We start from the raw sequence: 25,843 nt of genomic DNA, 5'->3' as shown, positions 1-25,843 counted from the left end.
GGTATTTTTTTAATGTTTTTTGAATAAAAATTGCGGGTCAAACAATAATTAAAATTTTGTATAGAATAGTTGTCGAATATTTTCTTAATTATTTGTAATTATGAAATTAATTTTTTTTGTAGTCAATGTAGAAATGGATAAAACGTTCTTGTAATTAAACAATAATTGTAATGTAGAAATAGGACAGAAAAAATGAGAAGGGGAAAAAAAAACAAGTGGGCAGTCATTAATCATGATTCATGTGAAATTGATAATAAAAAGAAAAAGAAAGAGAGATGGGTTCGTAAATCGTATGTGATAAAAATAAATAAAAAGAACTGGTGTGACAAGCAAATTTCAGTTGGACCTAGTTATCAAACGTTGTTTGCTTTGTAATATATACGAACCAATTCCAATGCGACAAATATTAGGTGACATTAATGATTAAGAAACATAAACTAGGGCTTTTGATTTATTTAATTTAATTAATTTAACTAGGTCGGCTTTGTATGTATAGCATAAACGGAGATTTGGTACTCTTTACATATATAATAATGAGAAGTTTCACTGACACGAGTCTCAAACTCAAGACCATGTCTCAGATTGAGACAACGATTACCAATGAAGTAATTGAAAATTGATATTATTATGTAATGTAAAATGATTGTGGAATTTGTGGTTTATAATTGGTTATTTCAAGGTTTTAACGTAACGGGAAACAAAATTGAGTTGAGTTCCATTCCAAAAAAATACACTAAAATTTATTAATTGCAAAAATACAAAAAAGCAAAGGATAAAGAAAAAGTGGAGAGAGAAGAGGATTTGGAACATCAGCAGCTGCAATTTTGACTATGTTTGTTTCTCTTCCCATGCCGCATTCACCCGTTCATATTTCTTTCATATCTCATTTTCCTTGTTTTCTTTCCTCATTACCAAGAATTCGGAATTTCAGGTGGGTTTTTCTTCTTTTTCGATGCTGGGTTCTGTTTATGATTCGAATTCTCAATTTTTTTGGGGGGTTTTTGTGTATGTTCTGATAAAAATGAAACCTTTTTCTTCGTTCAAAGAATGTACCCAATTTTTTTCATACTTCTTTCACCAGGAAATTATATATATATTTTCTTCGCTTGTTGGATCTTGTTCAAATCTGAAAGCAATGTGTAAAGATGCTTAGCTGTGATGTTGTTTCTGGGGTATACGTGTAGCAAGATCAAGATTTGAATCAGCTGTTTCCTAATATATATGGTGTTTGTTGAAAATATTTCAGGGGTTGTGTTTATTAGCAAATTGTGAAGATTAGGTTATTCGGACATAATGGGAAATTGCTGCGTGACTCCTGGTTTTCCGGAGAAGAAAAAGAAGAACAAACCGAACCCGTATTCGATTGATTATGTGGGAAATTATGGATCCAAGGATACAACCGTGTTGAAAGATCCTACTGGGCATAACGTAACTGACAGATACGATCTCGGCCGCGAGCTCGGTAGAGGTGAATTTGGAATCACGTATCTGTGCACTGATTTGGAGACGGGAGAGAAATTTGCCTGCAAGTCTATATCCAAGAAGAAGCTTAGAACTGCCGTGGATATTGAGGATGTTAGAAGGGAGGTTGAAATCATGAAGCATATGCCTAAACACCCAAATATTGTGACGTTGAAGGACACTTATGAGGATGATATTGCCGTGAATATAGTAATGGAGTTGTGTGAAGGAGGTGAACTGTTTGATCGAATTGTGGCGAGGGGGCATTACACCGAGCGAGCAGCTGCAGCTGTCATGAAAACCATTATAGAAGTTGTTCAGGTTAATTGCAATGATATACCTACTATTTCTTGTGGCCGATACTTGAAATCTTTTTATATCCTTTTCTTTAATTACTTTCTTCTGCTTTGGCTTCTTGAGAAGGATATGGAAATGTATGTCATGTTGACTGGAGTTGGCTATGTGTATTTTTTGCCATTGCCCTTGAGTTTGTGACTAATCTGTCCAATTTTTAATTGTCTCTTTAATAAATTATTTATTATTTATATTGTTCAAGTTCATAGCTCGAAAACCACATAACTCATAAATAATCTTACTCCTAACTCCTATCTTAACTCAGTACGGTTTCTGAACAAGAATTGGGTGGCATTAATTTCAGTATAGCCATATGATTCAAGTTCTGCTGTTTGCTCCAAATTTTTATGTTTTCTTCTGGTGAATCTGGGTCACGCCTATTCTTCAAACCGCACAAATGACGATCCACGCATTGTGCGGCTTGTTGTACATTGACTCCAGAAGTAATTGAATGGCTCATAAATTTGAAAGCTCTCCCATCTACAAGACTAGTGTCCTGTGTTCGAGCTTCACTGTCAAGGTTATGGCCTAATATTAAAACTTATCCATATAAGTTTTATGGTCAATTGTGGAGTAATTAACAAGTTGGAGAGATTTTCTCATCTTGAAGACTAGAGTTTTAGGTTTAGGCTCTCCTTTTGTGCTTATAATAATAATAATTTGTACCATTAGGGGTGGGTTTGGGGATGAGATAACATTCCCATACCAGCACCCGATTTGCTGCGGAGATTTAAAAAATCCCCAAACCCAAACATAGACTCGAAAACCTATTCCCGAACCCATCTTAGTTCGGGTTTTCCCGTTGGAAAAATTGTCATCCGTACAACTGCTTTTCAGATGACACTATATTTGATAAAACTTTATAATTCTACCATGGGTGTCGTCTAGTTTCTCATAGACATCTAGAAACTGTTCTGTAAATGTCAGAATCGGTCTCGCTTTTGAATTCTTTCATTTTCTATGATCTCCATTACTTTCTTCCATTGTATCTGCCAGAATGATGCCATGTCAAGCTGAGACCATGGTTTTGTTTGCTTCTTACCTATGTTCAGATGTGCCACCGACATGGAGTGATGCATCGTGATCTCAAACCAGAAAATTTCCTTTTTGCAAACAAGAAAGAAACATCTCCCTTAAAAGCAATTGACTTTGGATTGTCAGTTTTTTTCAAACATGGTATGAAAAATGGTCATTAAAATTTCTTTTTCATGTTAATCTATCCTGTTTTTCTTCATAGACAAGAGACTTATATAATTTTCTGTTCGCCATTCTTTAGGTGAGCGATTTAATGAGATTGTTGGAAGTCCATACTACATGGCTCCAGAGGTTCTGAAACGGAACTACGGCCCAGAGGTTGATGTTTGGAGCGCTGGAGTTATCCTCTATATTCTTCTTTGTGGTGTTCCTCCTTTCTGGGCAGGTTAGTTGTCATAATTTTCACCCGTACTGCTTTTACAATCTTGATCTACTTGTAAAATGGCCATTAAGGCGTGGTTTACATTTTAATGCCATTTTAAATTAAATAAATCGTGTCCTTGAATTTTATATATATATATATATATATATATAGGTGTTGGTGTGAATGGACCTTTATTATGTTAATTAGAATAAGTGAAATACTGTCAAGTAGATCTGTCATCTGAGCCTCAGGCATCTTGGCATTGTATTTCTCTGTCTATTGGTTGGTTTTACTGAACAAGAGTATGCTCACGACCATGCAGAAACCGAGCAAGGGGTGGCACAAGCAATTATTAAATCTGTAATTGACTTTAAAAGAGATCCTTGGCCTAAAGTATCCGACAATGCAAAGGATCTTGTAAAGAAAATGCTTGATCCAGATCCTAACCGGCGCCTAACCGCTCATCAAGTACTCGGTAATACTTTCTTACATCAATTTATAAGTTGTAAGATAAAGAAACAATATGTTATATTAATTGTGGTCGCATTGCTCGAATGCAGAGCATCCTTGGATACAAAATGCAAAAAAGGCACCAAACGTTTCACTTGGAGAGACCGTGAAAGCAAGGCTCAAGCAATTTTCTGTGATGAATAAGCTCAAAAAACGAGCTCTAAGGGTATTTCAAACTTTACTACACGTCTCGTCAGCAATAAAAATCCCCTCCATCCGACATGTTTCTTGACTTGAACTGCCGCTTTTGCAGGTTGTGGCTGAGCACTTGTCTGTGGAGGAAGTGGCTGGAATCAAGGAAGCTTTTGATATGATGGACTCTCGAAAGAAGGGTAAAGTTGACCTCAAAGAACTTAAAGTTGGTCTGCAAAAGCTTGGTTATCAGATACCTGATGAGGATCTTCACATCCTAGTGGAAGCTGTAAGGGTCGTTTGTTTACTTCTTTTATTGAACCCTGTGTAGATCACTATGATTACATCTATTTTTTGCAGCTCATCTATGAATTGCGATTCGTTATTTTCATTTCAGTAAATTTTCAGTAGCTCAGTCTTCATGTTATAGAGACTCGGTGTTTCTTTTGCGCGTGTTGAGAATACATTCTGTTTTATAGGCGGATGTTGATGGAGACGGAACTTTAAACTATGGAGAGTTTGTTGCTGTATCCGTATACCTCAAGAAAATGGCGAATGACGAACATTTACGCAAAGCGTTTTCGTATTTTGATCAGAACGAGACTGGATACATAGAGATGGAAGAGCTGCGGGATGCTTTGAGTGATGAAGATGATGGGAACAATGAAGAAGTTATAATTGCCATCATGCATGATGTGGACACAGATAAGGTCAGTTATATACGCTCTTACGTATATATTGAGGAGCAGAAGTTGTAAAATATTTTGTTTGACTTGTAGGATGGGCGTATAAATTACCAAGAATTTGCTGCGATGATGAAAGCTGGTACGGACTGGCGAAAAGCATCCAGACAGTATTCTCGTGAGAGATTCAATAGCCTTAGCTTGAAGTTAATGAGGGATGGTTCTCTAAATTTGACTGACCAGGGTCCATAATGCAAAGCTTTTCAGATGCAAGGAATTCATGTTGTTTCATTCATTCTTTACCCTGCTGTTTTAATTTAATCTTTTTTTTAAACATAATATACAGCATAAATACTGATAATAAATTAGTAAATAGTAATTAATTAATAGTTTAATTATAGTTGCCAAATAATATTTTTATAAGATGTGATATTAAACTTCTTTTAAACAAACTAAAATGTAAGTGATTAGATTTTTTTTGCATTTTTATACTACTAGTCAAATATATTTATATTTACAATGATGGCCATTAATTTACTTATAATTGTGAGGCTATACTCAATAATAAACAACAAGTAGAGGGATGAAGTGCTATTTCTCCACCTTTCTTTCTGACTACATTAACCACATCATGGACTTTTGCTTCACAAAATAACTCCGGAAAAAGGTTCAACGATGGCGATGTCCATTCTTCCGCTTCTCCTTCTCCTCCTCGCCGCCGGCGCCGCCCACGCTCGCCCCTGTAAAACTATTTTCTATTTCTCTGCCACCGCTGCCACTAGCTATGACCCCCTTCGAAACCCTATTCCCCATTCACGCTATGTCACTCTCATCTTCACCACCACCCCCGCTTCTCAGTTAACCCATCACCTATCCTCCACGAGTTTCGATTCCGTCAATCCCTTGGATTTCGAGTCAGATTCTGATTCCCAGTCGTCATTGACGATGACGTCATCTATTTTACCTATTAAGTTTTACTCCTTTGTCTCCAGTTCCATTCGCGAACGCACCAGGGATATCATGAGCGTCGTTGGGGCTCTGTTCTTCGGAGTCGCGTGTGGGGCTCTCACCGCCGCCACTATGTACTTTGTTTGGGCCCTATTCTCCCCCGATCGTTTCGTGTTTGATGATATTTCTTCGTCAGATGATGATGATGATGATGATGATGCTGATGATGACGATGACATCGCCGCTGCCAAGAAATTTGGCTATGTGGCAATCCCAACGAAGCCTAAGGTGGCTGATGATTATATTAGGAAGCACGTGCCACTGGCCAAGGAGGTCGTTTGATAATTGGTTTTGATTATTTTATGTGTGTCTTTGTTAGTGTTATGAACCGGAAAGAAATGTTTATTATTTTACCGTAAAGATTTGTGCAAGTGTTGATATGTTTTTATCATTGCCGCCACTGCAAATTGTTAATTGATGTTCTTGAAACATTGTTAGGATTTATTCTGTACTTTTGGGTTTATGTGTCGGTTCATTGGTCTTTTAGTTGTTTGTCTGTTTAAATGCTGGGTATGGGGCTAACTATGTTGTTTTTGGCATGCTTTGTGGTATTATTATGGTATCTCCTGCTGTATCTATAGAGAACGAAAGTCTAGTCAAGTTTTTAAGTGCCCGTCAAGGAACAAAACATCATAATGCTATGTAGGAGTTGCCTAATTGTTTAAAGTTGCGATTTTTGAACTGTGTCTTGGCTTTTTTTTGGGATTTTCCAATAATTGTTTAAAGTTGCGATCTTTAAACTATGTGCGATTTTTAAGCTATGTCTTAGCTTTTTTTTCTTGGGACCTTCCTAGACCACCCCATATATATCATAACTGATTAACGGAGTCACGCATCAAAGTATCAGTTGTTACTATGTGAGCCCGTCGCATCTACGAATATAGCCCTTCATTTTTATGATCTTTTCGGCTGCTTTTGAAGCTTCACTGCCTCAACAGTATGTTGCTAAGAATCGTGTGTGGAAATTTTAGAGGAGATTTTACTCAGACGTTGGGGTCATTGAAAGATTTAGTTATCTGTTCCTAAGTGGAGGTTTTGTTGTTCTTGAACCAATGACCATTTGGGCTACTATCTTGGAGTAGTACTGATTTGACCTAAAACTGGATTAAGTATGCCAATTGTTCTTCGAAATCTAGTTTCTGTCTTTCTTGTATAAGATGAGTGGTCCTTATGAATTACTGAGTTCCCTATGCAAGAGACCGAGGTGCTAAAATTTGAATGGAAGGTTTGGTATATGCTGTCTGTTGCTCTTTATTTCGTTCAAAATTTTTGGTTTGTTCTTATAAGTTTTGAAAGATTGTTGATTTTACCATTCGGCTTGATTTTCAAACTTCTAAAAGATATTGTGACGCCTTGAATAATCTTTTTTATATGGGCATCTCTTACCAACCTTGTATCAAGCGCGAGTATCACAATGTCTGCGGTCTGTTGACCAATTAGCTATCCCTATTCATAACTCCTATTTCAGTTTTCATGTATTGATCTCGTTCTTAGAACAACCCGATCCTTTATGTCGCTAAAATTATGTACTTTATGCTCAGTTTTTTAGTTTCTTTCAATGCCTCTGGAAGGAATGTCGACAGATTCCAAGAATAAATATGAGATTTTGATGCTACAAGTAATAATGAACAATTAGAAGACTTATGTTTTGTAAACAGTGTGTTTGGTTTGATGGATTCTGTCAACATAAAGGACTCGTAAATTTTTTTATAAATACTATTGAGCCATAGACAATGACACAATGTGAAGAATATATAACTATATGTGTCCATTTGTTGTTTAAACATATGCTCTCCTGCTGACATTGTAAGTTTGGTGTATTTCAGTCATTTTCTTGGTGTATAGATTGTTCAACAATCTTCAAAACATCTTGGATCATCCTGCGAGTCAAAAGAAAAAAAAAAAAGAAATCTAATTTGGTGTCGAGATCGCTTACGCTTACCTCCCTCTCGCACTTATAAATATCAATCCATAAAAAAATATTCTCTTAAATTTTAGATTATATTTTTATAAGTTTGTTAGAAAAGTTTCCCATAAATAAAATAGCACATTTTTAGTTTTGCAGGGGTGTATTCAATCCAGAGATTTAATGACTTTCATTGACTTTTTTTTTATTATAGACTTTCGTGGAGTTGATATATTTTTATTGACTTTTAGGAAATCTCACAGAGTTTGTGAAAAGAATTATATGGAGTCCTATAGACTTTTTTGCAAGACATTTGCAGACATTTGCAGTGATTTATTGACTTTTTTTAATAACAGACTTTCGTGGAGTTAATAATATTTTTATATGTTTATTCGATAAAATTATCCTTATATATATGTGTGCATATATATGTTTGTGTGTACGTGTCAGTGTGTGTTGGTTTATGTATATATTTTTATAAATTTTTAAATATAGTGAAATTATAATTTTAAATTAATGCACAACATATATATATATATATATATATAATTAATGTTCAATAAGTACTAAATAAATAAATTAAATTATTAAAATAATTTATTATTACTTTCAACTCTGACAATAAAATCTTATTAAAATTTTATGATTTTTATATGTATAACATGATAATTTTATTAAGGAATTTCATAATTATAATTTGACGTAATAAAATTTCCATATTAGAAGTTATAAAATAAATATAATTATATTTAATATATTTTTTAAAAAAATTCTTTCAATTATAAAAAATATTAATTTTTATTTTATAAAAAATATCTATAGCAATATTTGTTTTTATTATTATTTTCATCATTTTGTGGCGTAAAAGTTTTACTATTTAAAAATTAAATGACTTTGTATAGTTTATTGCAATTAATTGTATAAATTATGTATTAAAAATAACAAAATCATCTCCAAAATTTCAACGACCAAAATTTTTTTAAAAATGGATTTTCAAATATTTTACTTTTTGATTTCATATTGTAAAAAGTTTTATGAAAAAATTTAAGGAGGAAGAAGGAAAAGAAGAGGGAAATGAAATTAGAAATCCATTCAAATCTTTGGGTTCAAGCAAAGATAATTCTAGACATTTTATTATTGTACCTTGAACTTTAAAGTTTGTACTTTAATGACTTTCATGGAGTCATTAAAAGTCTTTTGGAAATTTGAATACCTATGGACTTTTATAGAGTTTTTAAAGTCATAGTTGAATACCACATGACTTTTTAAAACTCCATAGACTTTTATTTTGGATACCACTAGATTTTCATAGAGTTTGTAAAAGTCTAGATTGAATACCTATTGACTTTTAAATTCCACAAGACTCTTTAAATGTCATGATTTCTCCCACTTTGAATACACCCCACTTGGTCTTGTTATGACTCAAATTTGTGGTTTTAATTTACTGACGCAAAATTAAATTAAAATCATAAGTAAAAATATTGGTAATTTACTGACGCAAAATTAAATTAAAATCATAAGTAAAAATATTGGTTGAACGTAATAATTTTTTTTAGCATAATTGTGTCTATCTACAAAAGGGATAAGTGAGATCCTATCTATACAGGCACTGTCTTCACATGCATTTATACAAGCATTGTCTTCACATGCATCTATACAGGCACTGCCTTCATATGTATCTAACGGTTGATATTTATCAATAAACGTGTGGTTCATAATTTTTTTAGTGAATGCATTGATAATTTATGATCTTAGATCTATCATGCTAATGCTATATAGATTGGTTGAAACTATCTAAAAAAAGGTGTCCAGGTTCAACGACCCCAACTTCTGACAGCCGTATCCAATTTCAATTTTGCACAATAATCAAACCAAACCAAACCAAAGAGCTGAGCTGAGGTTCGCCGGAAGGAAGCATGAAGATTTCCACCAGCGCCGCCGCAGTCGAGCACTCCAAGCTCCCTATTCCCAGAAGCTTTAATGGCTTTGGAAACGCTTCCATTTCTCATTTGCTCCGCCGACGCCTTCAAGTTTTCCGACCCTCCTTTCCTCCTGCGTCTTCCATTAGAGCCGTCTCCTCAGTATATCTTCCTTCTGCTTTCGTTTTTACATTATTCTTTTTTTTTTTTTCTCTTTCTGTTTCTCGAAATTGCATTTTCTTGCACCCTTCAATCTTGTAAATCAGTAGGTAAAAAAAAAATTGGAATTGTGGTGTGCGTAGCCCGAATTTCTTGTGCACTATGGCGAAACAAATTTTTTTCTTTTTCGTATGCAATTATTATTGATGCTGTTTGTGCTTATCAGTGCGTTCGTTTGGTGATCTATGTATGTAACCAATTTGCAGCCGGTGAAGCCTGATGCTTCTGTTGAACCGAAACGCAGTAAAGTTGAAATCTTTAAAGAGCAAAGTAACTTCATAAGGTATCCTCTCAACGAGGAAATACTAACAGATGCCTCTAATATTAATGAAGCCGCCACACAATTAATCAAGTTTCATGGTAGCTATCAACAATATAATCGAGATGAACGTGGTGTGAAGTCTTACTCGTTCATGCTTCGTACGAAAAACCCCAGTGGCAAGGTTTCGAACAAACTGTATCTCGTCATGGATGATTTAGCGGATGAATTTGGGATTGGAACACTTCGGTTGACAACCAGGCAAACATTTCAACTCCATGGTGTTTTGAAGAAAGACCTTAAGACAGTGATGAGTTCAATAATCAGAAGCATGGGCTCTACTCTTGGTGCGTGTGGTGATCTGAACAGAAACGTTCTTGCTCCTGCAGCACCACTTTACCAGAAAGATTACTTGTTCGCCCAAGAAACTGCGGAAAATATTGCAGCACTTTTAACTCCTCAGTCGGGCTTTTACTATGATATTTGGGTTGATGGCGAGAAGCTTATGACTGCAGAATCTCCTGAAGTAACTAAAGCCCGTGATGATAATTCCAATGGCACAAATTTTCCTGATTCACCCGAGCCGATTTATGGAACTCAGTTTTTACCGAGGAAGTTCAAAGTTGCAGTGACTGTGCCTACAGACAACTCAGTTGATATTTTTACGAATGACATTGGTGTAGTTGTCGTGTCAGATGCTGATGGAGAACCTCAAGGCTTTAACATATATGTAAACTTTTACACAATTTATTTTTGTCACAAGTTGTTTGAGACCCCTGACTGGTTTTAGTCTCTCATGTGATAACCGTTGCAGGTTGGTGGCGGAATGGGAAGAACACATAGACTGGAGAGTACTTTCCCTCAGCTGGCGGAACCACTGGGTTATGTACCAAAAGAGGATATATTATATGCCGTGAAGGCTATTGTCGTCACGCAAAGAGAAAACGGGAGAAGAGATGATCGCAAGTACAGTAGAATGAAGTACTTGCTTAGTTCGTGGGGAATTGAGAAGTTCAGAACCGTTGTTGAAGAATACTATGGAAAGAAGTTTGAACCTTGCTGTGAATTACCTGAGTGGGAATTTAAGAGTTACTTGGGGTGGCACGAACAGGTTGGCTCTACTGTTTATGTTAAGCCGTTTCTTTTTCTCTCGTAGGATATAATTGGTGTGGCTTCAGAAAAATGAGCTCCAGAGGTAAATTAGGTTGAGGGGCAATCTACTATCTCCCGGGTGAAGTAATTTATATATTTTTTTAAAATGACATATAAAATTTTAAATTTTTAACGTGACGAAGGCCAATTATCTGTCACCCCACCCCTGCAGCTGAATTTGTCATGGGTTATCATACGGACCCATCAGCCCGTCACGTTTCAAGTAACATTAAGCCATATGAAGTCCTGGCTTTTCTATTGTTAAGTGTGTTAATAACTTAATATATTCTTTACAGGGAGACAATGGATTGTTTTGTGGGATTCACGTGGACAATGGCCGAGTGAAGGGGGAAATGAAAAGGACTTTAAGAGAAGTAATTGAAAAGTATAATTTGAATGTCCGAATTACACCAAACCAGAATATCATCTTGTGTGATATTCAACCTGCATGGAAGAGCTCCATCACCACAGCTCTTGCTCAGGGTGGCCTTCTGGTGAGTTGTTACCACTCAAGAACCTATGGCGTTCTTGCCGTTGTCAATTATAGTTTTGTCATATATTAACCCCAAAATTGTGAATCCCTGGATTGCCACATATCCGTGAAATGCTGTATTTTTTTGAAGCTAAATACATAGTCTCTGTCATCTTATTTGACTTGTAAGGAATTTTCTGACGCTTTTATATAATTTGAACAGCAACCAGGGAATATAGATCCGCTTAACTTGACAGCAATGGCCTGTCCGGCTTTTCCACTTTGCCCGCTAGCAGTTACAGAAGCCGAGCGTGGAATACCTAACATCCTTAAACAAGTTCGAGCTATATTTGAGAAGGTACTGTCTAGCATTTTATGCTTTCAAAAAAGTGTTACGTGTAAAATGATATATGCTCTCATTTAAAGGAGTTATATGCTTCAGGTTGGTCTCAAGTATGACGAATCTGTGGTGATACGGGTAACTGGTTGCCCGAATGGTTGTGCTAGACCGTACATGGCTGAACTTGGCTTGGTTGGTGATGGGCCAAACAGTTATCAGGTAATACACTACTGATTGCTTTGAAATCCAATTGTCCTTACTTTAAACCTTAAAATTTGTACATGCGACCTGACATACAATTGGATTACAGATTTGGCTAGGCGGAACTCGTAACCAAACGGCACTAGCAAAAACATTCAAGGACAAAGTTAAGGTACAAGATCTTGAGAAAGTTTTGGAGCCTTTATTTTATCACTGGAAACACAGAAGGCTCTCTGAAGAATCATTTGGCGACTTCACAGTCCGGATGGTAGGTTTATGTTTGGAGAAGCAACAAAATTCCATCTTTCTAGATTTGTATATAGAGAAATGCATTCAGAAGTCCTGAAAAAGTAAAAAGTTAGTAAACCAATGGTGATTCTTGACCAGGGTAAAGAAAAGCTTGTGGAACTGGTGGAAGAATGGGCAGGAATACAAACCGCACAACCTTAAACTCCTACATTCACAAGTTGGCTATAGAAATCATCTGTAATTTTGTGGCTTCCTTCAGTGAACATCTGTTGAATTTTCTCTCTTTCTCTAGCTGAAATATCTGTCGGTGTGGTTCTGTTACTCGTCGGTGACAGAATATAGGAGAAGGGTGGCCGGGCATCTTTTTGCTTCTAGCTGGAGAATGTTGAACTTGTATGTACTACACTCAAGAAGTATGTTACCTATTTCATCTTGATGGATTTATTGTTTCCCACTACATTTTCCATTTCATGAATGGGATTTAGACCAGTTAGTTTTTCTGCTGATGATAGTTGTGATATGGTTAACAATTGTGCCCGAGAGAATATTTCGTGAATACATTCTTTTAAAGTTATGGCCTTGACATTTTTTGAGGGCTACTATTATGCTTTAATTACATTTGTGACTAAAACGACGATGGAAACATATGGAGAAGAGAAATGAGCGCAAGAAACAGAGTTTCAATGATCAAGAAAAAAAATGAAGAGAAAATTAGCTTCTCCACAATACTCGCCTCGATTACTTGCGACAAATGCGTGCGGTGGGCATTGTAACGCAAATTGGTACATATTTCTTCTTAGCAGCTGAAGTCCCAGGCTTTGGCTCATCGGCCATGGCCACCTTGGCAGCTGAGCATGCAGCGACTGCCACCACCGCAAGCATCATGTCTCTCCTACTGCTGCTTCTCTCTTCTTTCATCGCCATCTTTTCAGACTCCAGCGAAGCCCTCACCGCCACCACCCCATGACGAGGAGTGGTGGTTAGGAGCTGCTTGCCACCCAAGAATGAGGTGATGGTAAAGGTGGAAGCCATGGGAACTAAATGGTGCTACAAGTTTTTTTAGTTGCTAATGATATAATATCATGTGATATATTTTGCAAAATGGTTCCTTCATACATATTTGATCCATTTTCTTATCTTAAAGTTGATGTGTTCTCCAATTGTTTGATGCCACGTGTGGGAACTTTATCTATGAGGTAAATAACATTGAAGTAATTATTTATTTGTTTTGTTTTTTTTAAAAATAATTTGTTTTGTATTTTTGAAACAACATAGAAATGGAAGTAATTTCAAGGGGAGAAATTGTGTTTTCTTTCTTAGTGTACGCGTGGGTGCGCATATATGTGGATTAACAATTTTTAACTTTAAATGGTGCAATATATTTACGAACAATAAAAGTTTAAATTGAAGTGTTTCAAAACTCTCAGTCATAACAATTTTTTTTTTAAGAAAAAGGGCCCCCGCTTTCGTTCATAATTGTAAATTGTAATATGACTCAAATTATTTCGTTCTTGTGTTTAAATGCTGCTTACTTAAAAGATACCATATGTATTGGCAGTCGAGAGAATTATATTTTTAATCTTGTAATTGGTACATTTTTCATTTTTGATTCTGTTAAGTGTTAACAGTTAATTTGTATTTTTAATCTTGTAACTTGCATTATTTTTTCATTTTTGGTCCTATTACATTTAATTCACATTTTTAGTCATGTAATTTCATGATTTTTTTTTAATTTTTGGTCCTGTTAAAGATGAATTTTTATTTTTAGTCCTGTAATTTGCATGTCTTTTCACTTTTGATCATATTAACAATATGTGAATTGAGTATTAACAGGACTTAAAATTAAAAAAAATACAAGTTATATGACTAAAAATATGAATTGCGTGTTAGCATGACTTAAAATGAAAAAAAAAATGCAAATTACATGACTAAAAATGTGAATTGAATGTTAACAGGACAAAAAAAGAAAAAATAATGTTAGTTACATGACTAAACATACAAATTTACTTTAACGGGACCAAAAAATGAAAAATGTGAAAATTACATGACCAAAAATGTAATTTTTGCGACAGGACCTTATCAATCACGAAGGTAAAAAATTATTAATCCTGAATTTTAGTCACATTCATTCTATATACTAGCTAGTGTTTTCATAATCGAACCGGTGATTGAACCGGTCTATCTAAAAAAAATGGTCCAACTGGTCGAACCGTTTTAACCGGACGGTCGAACCAGAAAATCGTTTATATAATATAATCTAATAAATAATATATTTTGAATTTTAAAAACTCAAATATATATATAAATAGACAAAATATATATATATTTGTCATAGTTTGAAAGCTAAATAAATATGTAAATATATTCAAAATGTCAATTATAGTTTTAAATTATTTAAATAATTAATTATTTAATTTTTAAAAAATCAATAATTATTAAAATAATTTTTAATGAAGTACATATTCCAAATAATCATGTATATATATAAAAAAATATTAAATTTAAAGTTTTTAAAATAAAAAATTCAAATTTTCAAAAATAAAAATAAAAATTCGAAAAACCGGTTCAACCATTGACAAGTCCAACCGGTTCAACCGGTTGAACCGTTTTTCCGGTTATTGACCAGTCCAACCGGTTCTTAACCAGTTTTGACTGGTTCTGACCGGTTGGATCGGTTTTTCGGTTCCTAATGAAGTTTCGGATCGGACCGACGACCGGTTCCCGGTCGAACCGGCCGGTCCGGTCCGGTTTTAATAACACTGATACTAGCTATATATATGTATATATATATATATATATATATATATATATAGAGAGTAATGATACCCTGCACACCCTTACCCTGCACACCTGTGGGCACCTGCCTACGTGGCGCGCCCACAACCACACAATTGTTTTTTACAAAAACTGGCTGACCAATCATGGACCGCCACGTATGCGGTACTCATGTTACCCTGCACACCTAGGGTGCAGGGTATCATTTCTAATATATATATATATATGATTTTCAGTTTATGATATAATGCAGCATCTATTAGTTGAAAATTAACTATGGCCTATGGGTAAGAGAAGATAAAAGTAATATGCTAATATAATTAATTTGATATTTGAGATATGTACTTGAAACTAAATAATAAGATAAATATTAGGGTTTTTTTTTATTTTTTTTGTCTGCATCAATTACCGAAGGACAATATCAATTCATGAATATATTTGTTCAAAATCGTTCTAAGATCGCATGTTACATCTTGCTACTCTCCAACGGTATATGTAGTCTCCTAATAATAAGAATTGAAAAATATATAATCAGCTACCATATTTTAATACATGAATTATAAAGATATCATTTCAATCACCAATGATATGCATTGCATATAAAATATTTTCAGCAATACAAAGAAGTGCAATCCAGCCATGTGACACACATCTAACACTCGAGTGGGTTAGAATTATATTATTTGAATATAATAATTCGAATATAAAGATTTATGATATTAAAGGACGTTATATCAGCTAAATTACACTTTATAAAATCAAATTGATTTCGAACATTTCCACATATGAAATCGATGCCATGATGTTATGCTTTCAAGCACCACTGCGAAGCATACATGCATGCACGATGTAGCCAAAGAATGGAAATAAAATACACGGATTTAATGGAATATGCACAAACCAACTATCGTGCACTCAAGCAAGTATCGAATTTTACCATTATAAAAATTCAATGGTAATTGAAGAAGACAAATTTGAAAATCAAGTTGAGAAAGATCAAAGAGATACGGATTGATCGTTTACATGTTGGAAAAAGGACCGTAAGTTGTTATTTATTTATTGACTACTGCATATAGACAGATATTCTATGCAAACTGTGATAGAAACAAAGTCATGACAAATCAAATAGCTCTAAAGAAGTTCTTCTCCTTCAAGCTTTCAACAGTTTCCTTGATGCTTTGTTTCAGAGGAATAAACTCGACACCTATGCTTTTCGCCTTTTCTTTTGAGACCTGGTACTTGGGCACAAATGGCTTGTCATCGGCACATCTGCAGAGAAGATACAACTTTCATAAAAAGGGATCAAGAAAATGTATAATGAATCTTGCATAGTATCGAAAGGCATAGCAAGAAAATGATGTCTTGCTGTTTTTATGACGTACGTAAACATCAAGAGTTGATCACTAAAATGACTTACTTTTCAGGCACTTGAAAATTAGGGTACAGTTCTCGCAACAGATTAACAATCTCTGAGTAGTGTGCAACACTCTCTACCAGACAATATCTCCCATTCGCCAAAGGATTCTCAAATGCCAGAATGTGTGCATTTGCAACATCTTTGACATTCACCCATCCAAATGTCGTATTTGGGTATGTTTCTGCACCTGCATATATATCCAAAAACAAATGCATAGAAAAACTAAACTTAACCACTCCTGTTATTGCAAGTCATCACAAAATGATGATTAAAGAACAATACAGTCAAGTGAATCGTGCAAAGAATAAGTGCCTGTGGCGGAAAACAGAGAGTAGAAAATCTAAGGTACAAAATGAATAAAGCTTACCATTGATCATGTTCAAGATCACAGCGGAACTTGTGTTGAGTGTTGGCTGCAATAGAGGACCAATTACCATTGCCGGGTTTATGGCAACCATGTCAATCCCTCTCTCTTTGACAAACTTCCAGGCAGCATCCTCAGCCAGCGTCTTCGAAAGCACGTACCATAGCTGGTAGAAGCAGAATGACATGAAGTACCAAAGAAAGAGGCATTAAGTCCGTTCTATTACTTTAAATAACCGAAAATGAGCGGTAATGACCTATGGACATCAGCAGTCAACAGACATGCTTACTGGCTGAATAATGATCAATGATTTTTGTACCTATTATTCTAATGACTTCACGTTAATTCTTGATAGATCCCTCCTAAACTAATGTTTCTCCATATTTCAGGAGTCAGTGAGAGCCAGAGAGAAGAAATTTATTTCATACAAAGAATGTCAAATATCTTCATGAATTCCTAGGCGAAAGTTCATGAATGAATCATTGTATCCTCCACTAACCAATGAGAACATGTCAAGAGGAATGAAAAACAAAATCGTGTGAAGCATGCAACTCCTGTTTGGACCACCTCTTCTAAAGTCAAGCAGCAAAAAAACTACTGCACTATTCCTGTTATATTTGATTAGGCTGCTCTTGGAGGGTTATATTTGGGCCGGCCTTACCAAATAGGCCGATACCCAACCACATTCGTCTGTATCTATCATTCTAGATGTGTATTTCCAGCTCTCCGACTTACACACGAAGAGCATGTTAAATATGAAACTATTGTTCAGGTCACGCCCTTATAAGAGCTAGAACTTCTGAGAGAAGTAATTCAACACTGAACATCATAAAATTTAAAACAGAAGACACCTGAAAAACTATATATGTTGTATCTATTAAGATTGTTTCTCAAGAATGAAAGAGTCTTGACAAGAATGCCGACCTGCATCTGTTTGCAAACTTCTGGGTCAGACCACCAAGTTTCATCAACTACAACCTCAGGTGTTCGAGGTTGACCATTGTAAGCTACAGCAGCTATAGACGATGTCAATACAACCCTCCTCACTGACGGTGTTTTTGCACATGATCCAAGAACGTTCAAAGTCCCCCTTAGTGCAGGATCAATCAACTCTGACTGAAGGAATTGAAAGCTGGATTTAATCAACAAATGCTGACTATAAAAGGTTAACCAAACTTAGCATACAAATGCACGATATTCCAAAATGCTGACAAGAAAGGGAACCAGTCCGTCTGATACTTAAATTTTATTTTCTGCTCAAAGAAATCAATCCTGGTAATGGTAGGCCACAGAGAGTTCCGTAATGAATTCACTAAGACATGAACATTAAATGTTACAAATTAAAAAAAAAAAACATGGAAAGCTAGCTATGAGTGTTAGGTTTGAGTGGATAAAATGAGGGAAGAGGGCAGGGGTATGGTAGTAAGTACTTGTGGATGAGTGACAGCATGGAAAAAAGGAGATGCGGTGTGAAAAACACCATCACAGCCATCAACTAGTGCATCAAAGGATCCTTGTTCAAGTAGATCTGCTTTCATCAAGTGAAGTCTCTCTTTGGCTCCATCAAGTGACAGCAAGTGCTGTGTCTTCTTTGGATCATCTGCAGATTAGTTGAGGTCATGGATTTTCATTTCAAAAACAAATCTTTAAAATTGCCAATAAAAGAAGCAAATCGATTGCAGACTGAACTGGGATCCCGAACAGATGCCTTGACAATATAACCGCGCAGGAGCAGGAATTTGACAAGCCACGAGGCTATATATCCAGATGCTCCAGTTACACAAACTGTATTTGCACTCACACTCATTCTTCTTCTTAATTTGGTCCAAGATCTCTCGCTCTTCCCTTTCGCCCGGCCCGCAGGAGGTGAGGTGAGGTGCAATGCAATGAACGGGATAATTCCTTTTTTCTTTTTTTGAGAATTTCTTTTTAACATTCGCATGATTTGTTATATATTTACCATACATCATGATAAATGCAATTACTACCGAAATTGATTACGCAACATTTTAAAATATTATTTTTTAGTCTTTTTTTTCCAAATTTTTGTTTGTTATTTTCGGTCTCTGAATCTGAATTCAATTTTGGTGGATTATTTGGTCCAATTTTTATTAATTTGACTTTTGAGTGTTCTCTCTCTTATTTTTTAAATTATTTATTATAGTTGTAATAGTTGGATCAAATCAAAGACAAATAATGAACAAGATCAATGAAAAAAACCATATATTGTATTTTGTTACGAACACAACAAATTACTTAATTGAGACTAAAAAAATAAATAAAAAAGCATAGGAAACAAATAAAATAGTTCACCCAACAATAAAAAGCGCACACAATATAAATGCATTATTAAAAATATATAATTGTCTCGATCTATGATAAATACAGTAGTTCGGAATGTTAAATTTTATAATTGTCTCGATTTATTTTTTATGTTTGCAGACTTAATATTGTGTGCGACTTGCAATTTGATGATAAAATATGTGAGACCCCGTTTCTAATCTTCTAATATCGAATAATTAACTACAATTGAACACAAAGAGCCGAAGAAACGAATCAAATTTTTTTTTTTTTATAAAAGCCTCGCGCGCACGCAGGCAACGCGGCCAGAGGCCTCGCAGGAGGCTCGCGCCCGCGCGGGCAAAACAACCCGAGCCCCTCAAGGCTCCTCGCGCGCGCGAGGTCAAGCCTCGCTCGCGCGCAGGCCAATCGGGCAGATAGTGCAGGAACCTGGAAAAAAATCATACAAAGCCATCTTCAATCAATTCAAAACCCATGCACATACATATCAATATTTAGAACATACAATATTCTAAGTTCTACTCAAAATACAACATAACAAGTTCGACGATAGGGTTCGTTCGACTAATCAAAATAATACAAGTCCAAAAGGCATAACCCTACGACACATGGTGTCTCACTTCTATCATTCTCATGCCGAGCTAACCCAGACGACTCGGTCCGGCTCCTGATCCTCCTGTTGTCAAGTACACATACAAACAAAAACAACAGCCGGATAACCCGGTTAGAAATATAATTTCTAAGTAAAAGAGACAGGCATACTGAAACATCTAATACTCTTTAAACTTAAATGCGGAAAACTTTTTTTTTTTTAAATACTAAAAATAATACTATACATATATGTCCATACACATATGTATAAACATGCAAGAAAAATATTTCTTATTAAATAAAATATCTCAAATAATAATAAACAACTAACAACTTAAAAAGGTTTCATGCATGAAATAATATAATAAGTATACTAGTGAAAAACTCTCATAAGCGAAAATAACAAATAAAGTATAACTGGTTTGAAACTCAGCATAATAAAATAACTGTATCTTAAAACATTAACTATAGAGCTGCAACGGTCACGGGGCCACTGTTCCGTGAACTCATACGTCCTCACCATCGGTAGGAGCTACATAATTAACATCTGTCTCACCTGCACCATATAAGCATAGTGAGCCTAGGGGCTCAACATGTCTAAAATTGAATATCAAGGTTTAAAATAATGTATCACATAATCATACTAATACATATACATGATACATGAACATGCATGGAAACATTTTCATAACATAAATGCTGAATCATAATCTTAAACATAATCATAATCTTTTCTTCGTCATACATAACATAGTTGAGCATGGGATTTCTTTGAAACAGTCTATGGTCCTATCCCTAAGTGTGACCTTAACTGTGCCGACTGATCAGCCTCCTGAACCAACGTACGTGGCGGTGATAAATCACCTCCTATGAGAGTAAACTACCTCATAAATCATATGGTGGATAACCACCCTTATGTAACACTACATCAATTTCCATCAAGAAAATATTTTATTGCTCAACACATACATAATCATAAGCATATAAAATTTCATGAATGCATGCACTGAAAATTTTGTCCGTAATATATATTTAATTGATTTGTCATAATATATACTTATACTTAAAATATTTTCATGCACTAAAATAATTAAATATATATTTCGGACTTAGGGATTTTTTTCATGGTTTCGGTCCAGACTGTTGGTCTCTCTACTAAGCCTCTTAACTGACTTAAAGCACATTATCTAACTTACCCCATAATTAATAAATAATTTTAAAAATTATAATTTTATTTTTTACTAAAATAAAATGCTTAAATATTATTGGGCTTAAATAAAAATATTTAGGCCCATTAACTAATTAATTCATAAAAATTCATGGTCTGGCCCAATAAAATCACTGACTGGCCCAAAAATTTTTATGGGCCCACAAGCCCATAAAAATTATTGGGCTAACTTAAAAATAATTTTGAAAGCCCAAATAAAATTATTTGGAAGCCCAAATAATTTTATTTCTAATTAATTGATCCAAAAATCAATTAAAATATAATATACTTAAAAATTAAAAGACTCAAGCCCGGCCCACCTAACCCGAATCCGGACCGACCTAACCCGACCCTAGACACCCCAGACCCGACCCAGCCCAAACCCAGCCCAAACCCGATCCCCCCTCCCTCTTTCTCTCTCGGCTGCGTGCAGCAGCCCTTCAAGGGATGCTGCCGCACTAGTCCGGCCACGAACGGCCGGACCGCCACCGGCAGGACCTTCCCAAGGTCCTGCTGGTCCTAACCTGGCCACGGGTCGGCTGGTTCTTGGCCCTGCAAGCACCAACCGGCCCCTCTTCTCCAAAACCCTAACCTGCGCCCACCTTTGACCAAAGTTGCATCAGCTTGCCTCCTGCCCTTAATCGACCTAAACCACCTAGCCTAGCACGACCCCAAGGCCCCCTAGGACACCCCTGACCGAGCTCTCAGCCCTGGACCGTACCGTGCTTGGCAAAAACGTGATTCATGACAAACAAGCAAGAACATGCATCAATACAAGGCATACATGCATAAACTCAAAATTTTCATGAAAAATCTGAAATAAAACACGTCATGCATGAGTAATAGCTTATATGGTGGCCAAATAAAAGTTTTAGACATGCCTTAAAAATTCTAGGACGATGATTGATGCCTCTACGGGGCTTCGGGACGATGAACAGACCAAAATCTTCAAGGACGACTGAGGGATCGGCTATGGAGGCTAGGTTTTCTGGAAAATGGCGTGAAGGAGGGTTGAAGATGAGGAGGGAGGCGGCTGGTCCGATTTGGAATCGGTTAGGGAGTGATTTTTGGGATTAAATTTTGGGTAGAAAATAGGATAATAACTAATATAATTTAATTAGGTAGATAATATAACATAAATATAAGATTTTAAAGTTTTAAAAATACCTACTAATCTGATAAAAAACATAAATCCTGAAATATTAAAATAGGCAAATTTTAAAATTTAATAAAAGTCAATAAAGGGACTAATTTTGGCTAAAAATCAATCCTTAAATAAATATATAATAAATACTAAAATTTTCTTACAAAATACCTTAAAATATTATTTTAAGGCTCATAAAACTCTTAAAATATTTTTGGCTAAAAATTTTGGTGTTTCGTTCGTCCACGGTCCCGTCTACGCGATAAAATTCTCAAAAATCTAAAAATCCTAATATTGCGGGTTAAATGCTAAAATAAATTAAATCATGCATATAAATCACATAATATCACATAAATACATTTAACCCTCATTTTAAAAGTTAATTTCTCCTAATTATGCATGCGGATTTACGTATAAATTTTTTGAGTGTTACAATTCTTCCCCCCTTAAATTGAATTTTGTCCTCGAAATTAAAGTACTTACCCGAATAACTCCGGGTAGCGAGTCCTCATTTCTGCCTCGGTCTCCCAAGTGGCTTCCTCCTCTGAGTGATTCAGCCACTGGACTTTGACCATCGGTATGACCCGCGTCCTCAACCTCCGCTCCTCTCTGGCTAAGATCCGAACAGGCCTCTCCTCAAATACTAGATCTGGTGCTAACCGCAAAGGCTCGTAATCCAATACATGCGACGGGTTCGTGATGTATCTCCGTAGCATGGATACATGGAAGACGTTGTGCACTGCCGCAAGCCCTGGTGGCAAAGCCAAACGGTAGGCCAACGTGTCAACTCTCTCCAAGATCTCAAAAGGCCCAATATACCTTGGATTCATCTTACCTCTCCGACCAAATCTCATCACCCCTTTCATAGGTGATACCTTCAGAAACACATGATCACCAACAGCGAATTCAAGATCTCGTCGTCGAGTATCCGCATAACTCTTCTGACGACTCTGAGCAGTCCTCATACGATCCCGAATCTGAATCACAATGTCTGCAGTCTGTTGTACAATTTTGGGACCAAGTAGAATCCTCTCACCAACCTCATCCCAATGCACGGGAGATCTGCATCTCCTCCCGTAGAGAGCTGCATAAGGAGCCATACCTATAGATGCCTGAAAATTGTTGTTATAGGTAAACTCCACCAACGACAATCTAGTCTCCCAAGAGCCCTGAAAGTCGATGACACAAGCTCTCAGTAGATCCTCGAGAACCTGGATCACTCTCTCAGACTGACCATCTGTCTGGGGATGGAACGTTGTACTGAACAATAATCTAGTCCCCAATGCTGTGTGCAAACTCTTCCAGAAAGCAGATGTAAATCTCGGATCCCTGTCTGATACTATCGACATTGGTATGCCATGCAGTCTAACAATCTCCTTGATATAAAGCTCTGCATACTGTGTCAACGAGTAAGTAGTCCTCATCGGCAAGAAATGAGCTGACTTGGTGAGTCTATCCACGATCACCCAAATAGCTGTACATCCTCTAGCACTCCTCGGAAGGCCAACTACAAAGTCCATCGTGATGTTCTCCCACTTCCATACCGGAATGGGTAGAGGCTTAAGCAACCCTGCTGGACGCTGGTGCTCTGCCTTGACCTGCTGACAACTCAAGCACTCAGATACGAATCGTGCGATATCACTCTTCATGTCGGGCCACCAATATAACGACTGCAAATCTCTATACATCTTCGTACTTCCAGGATGAATGGAATACGGAGATGTGTGAGCCTCTGTCAGGATCTCAGTTCTCAGCTGATCAATATTTGGTACGCACATACGACCACGGTACTGAACAATGCCATCACTGACAGTAAAAAGGAGACTACCCTTAACATCATCCTTATGCATCATCCGCTGCAACTCCTCATCTACAGGTTGTCCATCCCTGATACGATCTCGAAGATTCGGCTGTACTACCAACACTGCCAAACTTGGTGTATGACCACTCGAGTAGAATTCCAGCTCAAATCTCTGAATCTCCTCCTGAAGTAGTAACTGTACTGTCGAACATGATACCACCAAAGTCTTTCGACTCAACGCATCAGCCACCACATTAGCTTTACCCGGATGGTAGCTAATGTCACAGTCGTAGTCCTTCACTAATTCCAACCATCGGCACTGCCTCATGTTCAACTCCTTCTGAGTGAAGAAGTACTTGAGGCTCTTGTGGTCTGTGAAAATCTTGCACTTCTCACCGTACAGATAGTGCCTCCAGATCTTCAAATAAAAGACCACTACAGCAAGCTCCAAATCGTGCGTTGGATAGTTCTGCTCATGAATTTTCAATTATCTCGACGCATAAGCAATGACTCTGTCACTCTGCATAAGCACGATGCCTAAACCCAGTTTAGACGCATCCGTGAACACCACTAACTCCTCATGGGGCACTGGCATCGCCAACACTAGCGCAGAAGTAAGTGCTTCCTTAAGCTGATCGAAGCTCCTCTGGCAGTCTGAACTCCATATAAACTTCGCATTTTTCTTGGTCAAGGAAGTCAAGGGTACTGCAATAGAAGAAAAATCTTTGATGAACTTCCGGTAGTAACCTGCTAAACCCAAGAAACTGCGAATCTCTGAAGCATTCTTTGGAATTCCCCAATCCTGCACTGCCTGCACCTTCGTCCGATCCACTGCTATCCCATCTCTCGAAACCACGTGGCCTAAGAATGCCACCTGCTCAAGCCAAAACTCGCACTTACTAAACTTCGCATACAGTCGATGCTCCCTCAAAGTCTGCAACGCTGTCTGCAAGTGCTGTCTATGCTCCTCCATGCTCCTCGAGTAGATCAAGATATCATCAATGAAGACTATGATAAAATGATCAAGGTACGGCTGAAAAACATGGTTCATGAGATCCATGAAAATCGCAGGAGCATTGGTCAACCCAAATGGCATCACCAAAAACTCATAATGCCCATATCGTGTCCGGAATGTTGTCTTGGACACATCTGCATCTATGATCCGCAACTGATGATAGCCAAAACGCAGATCAATCTTAGATAAAACTAAAGCTCCCTGCAACTGATTGAACAAGTCTTCTATCCTTGGCAGTGGATACTTGTTCTTCACTATGACCCTGTTGAGCTCTCGGTAATCGATACAAAGTCTCATTCTACCATCATTCTTTTTCACAAACAACACTGGAGCTCCCCAAGGAGAAAAGCTAGGGCGAATAAAGCCCTTCTCCAACAATTCCTGAATCTGCTCCTTCAACTCTTTCATCTCTGTAAGAGCGAGTCGATACGGTGCCTTAGAAATAGGCACAGTGTCAGGCATCAACTCAATGCTGAACTCCACTTCCCTCGCTGGTGGAATTCCTGCAACATCATCGGAAAAAAACGTCTGAAAAGTCACGTACCACCTCTATATCTGCTAGGGAACTGGTAGGTGGCTCTGTTGATGTGACTACACTGGCAAGAAACCCCTGGCAACCACGTCTCAATAACTTCCTCGCATGTGCATAAGAAATTACAGGCGAGATCTCACTGCTCGAAGATGCATAGAAAATAAACTGGTTGCCCTCCTCTGGTTTCACTACCACAGACCTCTGGCGAAAATCAATCACTGCCCCGTTGACCGCAACCAGTCCATACCCAAAATCAAATCAAACCCGGTCAACGGTAAGACCACTAAATCTGCTCTGATAGTGTGCCCCTGTAAATCCATCTCCAAGCCTCTGCAGATACTAGTGGTAGTAAGAATCTGGCCAGACGACATAGTGACATCGTAACCTGTAACAGCAACCTCAGGTTTGATGCCTACCCGCCTGATAAACTCT

At 36.8% G+C, this 25,843-nt stretch overlaps 4 protein-coding genes across 4 annotated transcripts; 2 read left to right on the top strand and 2 right to left on the bottom strand.

Annotated features, from left to right (window-relative positions):
* The first annotated feature begins 783 nt into the window (after nucleotides 1-783).
* Nucleotides 784-5,991, top strand: LOC140886183 (calcium-dependent protein kinase 8-like). Its single transcript, XM_073292684.1, has 9 exons — nucleotides 784-931; nucleotides 1,247-1,782; nucleotides 2,868-2,991; nucleotides 3,092-3,235; nucleotides 3,537-3,689; nucleotides 3,775-3,890; nucleotides 3,978-4,145; nucleotides 4,336-4,566; nucleotides 4,636-5,991. The coding sequence occupies exons 2-9, from the start codon at nucleotides 1,294-1,296 to the stop codon at nucleotides 4,789-4,791; spliced, it is 1,581 nt and encodes a 526-aa protein (XP_073148785.1). The 5' UTR covers nucleotides 784-931; nucleotides 1,247-1,293; the 3' UTR covers nucleotides 4,792-5,991.
* A 3,242-nt stretch (nucleotides 5,992-9,233) lies between these two features.
* Nucleotides 9,234-12,822, top strand: LOC140886572 (sulfite reductase 1 [ferredoxin], chloroplastic-like). The gene is made up of 8 exons (XM_073293214.1): nucleotides 9,234-9,534; nucleotides 9,798-10,580; nucleotides 10,665-10,961; nucleotides 11,299-11,496; nucleotides 11,698-11,832; nucleotides 11,917-12,033; nucleotides 12,125-12,283; nucleotides 12,403-12,822. The coding sequence occupies exons 1-8, from the start codon at nucleotides 9,370-9,372 to the stop codon at nucleotides 12,463-12,465; spliced, it is 1,917 nt and encodes a 638-aa protein (XP_073149315.1). The 5' UTR covers nucleotides 9,234-9,369; the 3' UTR covers nucleotides 12,466-12,822.
* On the bottom strand, nucleotides 12,219-13,341 carry LOC140886573 (photosystem II 5 kDa protein, chloroplastic-like). The gene is made up of 2 exons (XM_073293215.1): nucleotides 12,998-13,341; nucleotides 12,219-12,357 (listed from the first exon to the last, which is right to left on the bottom strand). Exon 1 carries the CDS (start codon nucleotides 13,294-13,296, stop codon nucleotides 13,003-13,005), a length of 294 nt encoding a protein of 97 aa, XP_073149316.1. The 5' UTR covers nucleotides 13,297-13,341; the 3' UTR covers nucleotides 12,219-12,357; nucleotides 12,998-13,002.
* A 2,629-nt stretch (nucleotides 13,342-15,970) lies between these two features.
* LOC140887768 (phenylacetaldehyde reductase-like) lies at nucleotides 15,971-18,743 on the bottom strand. The gene is made up of 6 exons (XM_073295228.1): nucleotides 18,510-18,743; nucleotides 18,251-18,420; nucleotides 17,745-17,936; nucleotides 16,824-16,986; nucleotides 16,457-16,643; nucleotides 15,971-16,308 (listed from the first exon to the last, which is right to left on the bottom strand). Exons 1-6 carry the CDS (start codon nucleotides 18,625-18,627, stop codon nucleotides 16,161-16,163), a joined length of 978 nt encoding a protein of 325 aa, XP_073151329.1. The 5' UTR covers nucleotides 18,628-18,743; the 3' UTR covers nucleotides 15,971-16,160.
* Nucleotides 18,744-25,843: the final 7,100 nt, after the last annotated feature.

This window comes from Henckelia pumila, chromosome 3, assembly GCF_033568475.1.
Source record: "Henckelia pumila isolate YLH828 chromosome 3, ASM3356847v2, whole genome shotgun sequence".
Lineage (NCBI taxonomy): Eukaryota > Viridiplantae > Streptophyta > Magnoliopsida > Lamiales > Gesneriaceae > Henckelia > Henckelia pumila.
This window is presented reverse-complemented; position numbering and strand designations above follow the sequence as displayed.